This window comes from Neltuma alba, unplaced genomic scaffold (genome assembly GCF_004799145.2).
Source record: "Neltuma alba isolate B1F8T4 unplaced genomic scaffold, ASM479914v2 tig00012152_pilon, whole genome shotgun sequence".
In the NCBI taxonomy this organism is placed as follows: domain Eukaryota; kingdom Viridiplantae; phylum Streptophyta; class Magnoliopsida; order Fabales; family Fabaceae; genus Neltuma; species Neltuma alba.
Genome location: NW_021636700.1, coordinates 122,891 through 129,750, shown reverse-complemented (window position 1 = coordinate 129,750; position 6,860 = coordinate 122,891). Strand labels below are relative to the sequence as shown.

At 34.1% G+C, this 6,860-nt stretch overlaps 1 protein-coding gene across 1 annotated transcript; it reads left to right on the top strand.

Annotated features, from left to right (window-relative positions):
• Positions 1-6,398: 6,398 nt before the first annotated feature.
• LOC114723735 (extensin-like) lies at positions 6,399-6,860 on the top strand. Its single transcript, XM_028909968.1, has one exon. The coding sequence runs from the start codon at positions 6,399-6,401 to the stop codon at positions 6,858-6,860; it is 462 nt and encodes a 153-aa protein (XP_028765801.1).

The following is a 6,860-nucleotide window of genomic DNA, read 5'->3' as shown; positions in this document are numbered from 1 at the left end:
AATCATTTATCCGTTGAAACTACTTTTAGTATTTCAATAATTCGTTCCCCAAAATTAGTCTCAAAGTGAAAGCATAATCCGTGACTACCAAGAATCGCAGATTATATATAGCAAAGCTAAATCTATAGAAATTAAAAACCAAAAATTAAAAAAAAACTAAAAATACATTTACAGCAAGTAACGGCAACGTTGAGGCTTCAGATTTCCGAGCACGATAGCAATGGTGAACGCGAGGCTTCAACTCTTCGAGCAATGATGAGAGAAAGTGAGGGTGAGCAAGCAACGGTGAGCTTTCGATTTCCATTTGCGAAGCAATAGTAAGGTTCAGATTTCCGTTTGCGAGAGACAGAGAGAAACGAGCGAGCAATTTAGAGTGAAGTCTGAGGCGTCAGTGCAAGCTTTAGGTTGGGAGGAAGAAACACTAATAAAAGAGAAAAATATATTTAAGAGTGAAGGGGTGAAGTCTGAGCAGCCATCGACAAGTTACTGGTGGGAGGACGCACTTGGGAGGCTTTGTTCATTCCAGATGATCGTCTTCACAGACAAGCCAGCGGAGGGAACTGGAGGAGTGATTTTTCAATGGAGATGTGGAGAGACCGAGAGGTTAAAAAAGGGAGAGAGAGAAAATATGGCAAATAGGATTAATATGACTAAGAGGTGGCGTGTTTCTACTGGATAGAAAAAAATTATGTGGATACTAGGTGGGACTCACGGCAAAAAAGTAACAGTCGTTCATGGTAGTTAACGGAAACCGCATTTTTGCTCCATTTTTAAAAGTTTGTTCCCAATATTTTTTTTATGATGCTTAATGCTCTTTTTCGATATTATAATAGATAAATTTGCCCCTTCATCCTAAAAATAAAAGACTCATACACAGCAAATTCTGCTGCGTCACTCTCTCTTTAATTTCTAGCTCCCTTCTGAGATTTATTTCTGTGTTTTAACTTCAATAGAAAACCTGAGAAACAAAAAACAAAGAGAAAACAAAGAGAGATGAAGCGCCGAAACTAATTTCCACCTTAATTCAATGGATGAACTTGTTGCTTGCAGCCACCCTTTTCAACTTCCCTACCTGCCTTTATAGTTTTATGCATACTCCAATATATATATATATATACCAATATTAATATATTCACTTACAAATTTAGTTTAAAGCATGATACGGTGATTAAGTTTTTAAGGTAGCTAGTGTTGATGCATATATAGTACTTGTTTTAATGCCCCAAATGGGATTATATATGTCAGTTTCATAATGTACTTAAGCTAAGAAGATGATATTTATGGACGCAATCGGTATCGAGTTTTAGCCTAACATAATTAAATTAAACTGTAGTCCTTGGCAACGAGCAACAAAAAATTAAAGAAAAATAGAACAGATGATTGAGCATGTCTAAGAAAATGCAAATTAATTAAAGAATAAACTCTTGTTAGTTGCATTATTACTCTTAGAATCACAATTTAAAAGCTAGCGTCTGGACATTGAATCATCGATTCACAGAACTTTAGTACAATCTCTATATATAAGGACTTAGTTATGGATCGATCATAACTAAATTCAGTATATGTGGTGCAACTTGTTCTGGGCCGGGAATCTTAACAGCATTATTGTTAAAAGTTAATTCATCGGACCTTTCACATAGAGTCGAGTTTGTTATGAGTACGATGTTAGGAAATCTCACAAGTACTGTGAGGTTTATAAGTTCAAGAAATTTTTCTTTATAATATATTAGTCTTTTGAGATTGAGCTCTCTCTTTAGGTTCATGCTCATTATATTTGTGCTTTCATTGAGAGTCAGCCAACCGAAAAGGGCTACCTGCGGATGGTTCTAACCGGTAGGAAAATCGAGTAAAGTGCCATAGAGTGGATCGGCCGAGGACATCGATTCTCGAGGAGAGTGCTCTGTTATGAGTCCCACATTGGGGAATCTCACAAGTGTTGTAGGATTTATAAGTTCAAGGGGTTCACCTTCTTAATAGGCTAGTCTTTTGGGATTAGACTCTTTTCTTAGGCTTATGCTCATCACAGAGGTTCTCGAACACTATTTAATTTTACAAATTGAAAACTTGAATGGAATTATCTCTTATAACACAAACAAAATTAGCGAATAATGCAATAGCTAATATGGATCAACTAAGCTGAAAAATCTGATCATCATCAATACAAAGAAAGATCTTTTGAATCAGACATTCATCAGTTGAACTAATTTCAAACATGCTCAGATAATCATAATTTAAAACAGATCCGTCTTTTGCTAAATCTTATAATATAATGTTTTTAGCAATGTAAGCTGAGGACGGAGAGAAGCAAACCAGACATGAAGTTGGTGCCTTTTTGTGGACATACAAGAGGATAGCGTGGCTACTCTTTAAAATCACAAGTTAGTCACAAACATTAATTATGTGCATTTAAATTCTAAATATATACAAACCTTAATGATAATTTAATCAATCAATGTAATCACCAAAGGCATAATTAAATAATCAAAACTAAACTCTTCCACTATTTCATGCACCAACGAATTAATTTCAGCATATTATCACTCAAAAGTGATTGTGCAATTGCCGCAAAAAAACACAACTAAATAACAAAAAAAAATTCAAAATTTTCTGGTTAGTGAAAGTAGCCAAAATTATTTTTTCATATATTTAAACAACTAAATGGCAAATAAAATAAATAATAATAATAAAACAGAGGGACAATTAAAAAAAACTCTTAAATTTCAAAATCCTAAATCAGGAATTATTACAAAAATGTGTTGTTGTTTGCTTTTTAAGTATAGTCAGTTGCTATGAAAATATAGTAAATAACTCCAAGCGATGCCGCCATTTTGAAACGTGAACTGCTTGAGTATAAACAAAGAACACTAGTGTTGGTCCCTTTAGCGTTGTGGCACAATCTTTATTATTAGGATCATGTGGCCTACCTTTGTCCATTATCATTTTCTTGAACATTTCCACTAAGCTGCTTTTATTTCGGGGGCAGAAGACGCCCAAAATGAGTATGATAACCAACATTGTCATGATTAGGGTGTGATGCATGGTAGCTCGCTTAGCAGCTCGTGCCCTTCCATTTCCATCCCATGGTTTTTCGGATCAAATATTATTGTGCAGCTGATCCTAACGTCCGGCGTTTCATCATCATTTTTGTAGCTTTGATATGTATGTACTAGTTTTTTTTTTTTTTATGAATTGTATTAGTTTACTACTAGTAGGTTATTACCAGTACTAATTTATTATAATGAGCTGAGTTTTCCTTTGTTATTATTACTCTATTATGATGAGCTGTGTTTCATCATTATTTGTGTTACCTTTAATATGTATGTACTACCTCCAGTCCTAGTTATAAGATCTTATTCGTAGACTTTAAACGAGATCTTATAATTAAGACCGGAGGTAGTATCAGTTTATTACTTTAGTATGACAAGCTGCGTTTTCCTTTGTTATTGTCGGAGATTCATACTTCTCCATCAAAGTTGACGATAAAATCATATACATATATACATATATATATATATATATATTTAAAATAAAGAGGCAAGATTACACTTTAAAAGCACTATCAAAAGCAAAAGTAACTAGTCCAAGTCATCCCTAAGGCGAGAGAGATAATCAGCTGGTGGGTGCCACATCATGATCATTTCTTCTGTACGCATGTGCTCCTCCTTGGCGATAAAATCATATTTGAAGACATAAACTTTGTGTGTGTTTTTTTTTTTTAAAATCTCCTCGGGTAGCCTCCCTGATTTCTATCGTTGCTTCAGCGTCTGGCATACCGCCACACATAATCAACCTATATATTTTTGCTTTTAATCAACTAAGCAACTCATAGGACTTAGAAATCACATCCTGAACTATGTAAGGCTCAAATCCTATCACGGCAATTAAATATAATGTGCTCAAGGATATAAGAGGTCAAGTATGTAAGATTAACTTGAAAGCTCTCGTAAAATTTACGAGATTGCAAACATAAATATTTATAAATATATTAACCAAAACTATTCTAAAGTTACTATAAGCTATACATATTGGAATATTTCTTATTAAAATTTAATATTAGTTGAAAAAGAATGATCTTATTCATACGGCAAAAACATTTAATAATGAGAGTCCTAATAAAATATTATATATATATGGTGATAGCAAGGTGGGGGACAAAAAAAGAACGATTCCTTGGAAAAAGAACTGAGGAGGGAGGTTACATTACAATGGTTTCAATGATGATATATTATATTATATGAATGGTGGAAGAAAATTGAGAGAACACCTCAACTCAACTCTACATGGAAAAAGAAAGGACGTAAGTTGCCAAAGACAGACACATGGAGACAAATTAATGGAGAAGGACGAAGGAGAAAAGAAAGAGAAATAGAAGTGGCACGTTAAGGCGATAATGATAGTCAAAGAAAAAAAAGAAAAAATAAAGAAAGAATGAGGAAGATAGGGGGAGGAGTGGGGATCTGCTTCATCGAATCCATAAGCAGGGAATGATGGGTTGTGTTTTTAGCATTCTAAAACTTTATGTCACATCGAAAAAAAAATTTATGAATAGTCCTAGTCCTTTAAAATATTTAAATTTTTCTTCTTATTGTTTACCTACAATATTACTTAATTTATTTTTAAAACACATATTTTTTAAGACACATAAACACACACTAATATGCGTGTGTGTATATATCTAAACAATTATTTTAGTGAGGTATTTTATTTAACATTTCTGTAAAGTTTGTTTTATTTTTTAAATAAATCATTACACACTCTTTTAATTTATACCCCAGGTAAAAACTAACTCCCTGAGTCTGGAATGTTACGCCTGGCCTGTTACTCTGCAGCATAAGCCTGAGCTAACGGAGCTACTCCTCCATTTAGGCGGCTTCGTATGCCTATCGGTGAAGTGATTCGCATAAGAAATGGAGAATTTTAAAATGATGCTGGGTTTCAGTTTATTATCATAATAATACGATATATACTACCTCCGGTCCTTAATAATTAATATATGTAAGATCTGATTAATTAATTTGAAAAAACTAAAAAAATTAAAAAAAAACTTAATTATAACATATATCATATGATATCTCTAAAATACTTATATGTATCATTACATTATACATCATTTTATAAGTCAAGCAAACTAGTTTGAAAGAACAATAAATATAATACTTTAAAGTAATTTATTTAACTACTTTAATTTTCTCAAATTAGTTTTTTTTGTCCAAATCCAAATTAGTTAATTGGATCATATATTAAAGACAGAGGCTAGTCTCTTCATGAAATCCACTTGAATTTTTTAAAGCTTAAATCTCACCTATAAGTGCAAGGAAAGCCTCTTGCGAGGCATAATTCAATACCAGAAAAGAATTAAGAAATTTCATATAAATTGCCAATAAATAGTCAAAGGCTGAGGCTGAATTTCATGGTAAACAAAGTAAACTAATTCGATGTTCAGGGTAGAGAACAAAACAGCGGAAGGGGAGAGCTGAAAAATGGTAATGGGGTGCACATGCACTTGACCAGAATGTTACGAAAATGATTGGTTAATTAAATGAACGTTAAAAATTAACACTAGAGAGGCCAGAAAGAAAAGCCAATAAACATGAAACAGACCAAAATATATATTGACAAACGATTCGAGCATGAGATTAATTAAATATAGTATGCCGTAAATATGAATCAAGACAAGCCAAAATGCAAACCTTAATCGCATATTTTCAAAGTGTTAAACATTAGTTACTTGATATGTACGAAAATGACAGGAGCACATTTCATGATTGTATATAAGTACTGATTCTGGAACATATCTCATTAGATTCATGAATCTGTTATACATATATATATATATATATATATGTATGTATATATATGACGCAATTATATATAGGCTTATGCCACTCTCAAAAGGAGCGATAGACCATTTAACGTAAGATGATCTTTAGGCTCGGGGAAAGCAAGATCTCATTAGATTGAGAGTTTAATCTAATAGAATCTTTCTTTCCTGTCCATAACCTGATCTTTCTATCTTATTAGATTCATGAATATGTTTTATATATATATATATATATATATATAACACGCAATTACATATTCAACTGTTTATTGGTACTGCTTTTCATAAATACAGCATATAGGCCTCAACATAAAATCTCTTCGCTAACTCTATCTCTCTCTCTTTCTCTTCCATGCTTATATGCAAGTAGGTTAGTGCGCGTCATTGTCAGGTTGGGTTGTGCTCTAAATTACCAGTAAGTGTCGGTACATCATGAAGGTATCTAAGTTTTAGTCTCCATTAATGAGGGTTGTGAAATCCAGTTTTATTTCTTAAAAAAAGAAAAAAAAATCAGTCTTCCTCTCTATAAAACTACATAATCCCCCCTCCCTCTCTTATCAATCTTTGCAGCAGCATTATGAGTTCTCCTTCTCAGCCCCCTAACCCTCCAAGACGTTCAGGGACTAAAATCCCTGATCCCAAAGCTGTTTTCTCCAAATCAAGGCCACCTCCTTCGACTCAGACCCCTAACCCTCCAACAGCTTCAGGGACTAAAATCCCTAATCCCAAGGCTGTTTTCTCCAAATCAAGGCCACCTCCTTCGACTCAGACCCCTAACCCTCCAACAGCTTCAGGGACTAAAATCCCTAATCCCAAGGCTGTTTTCTCCAAATCAAGGCCACCTCCTTCCACTCAGACCCCTAACCCTCCAACAGCTTCAGGGACTAAAATCCCTAATCCCAAGGCTGTTTTCTCCAAATCAATGGCACCTCCTTCCACTCAGACCCCTAACCCTCCAACAGCTTCAGGCATTACCATCCCTCATCCCCAGGACATGTTCTCCCCCACATCATGGCCAAGCGGGTCAACTTCTCCGTGA

What these genes read in the sequence shown, in the direction of transcription:
- LOC114723735 (XM_028909968.1), top strand. Translation starts at nt 6,399, where the DNA reads ATGAGTTCTCCTTCTCAGCCCCCTAACCCTCCAAGACGTTCAGGGACT.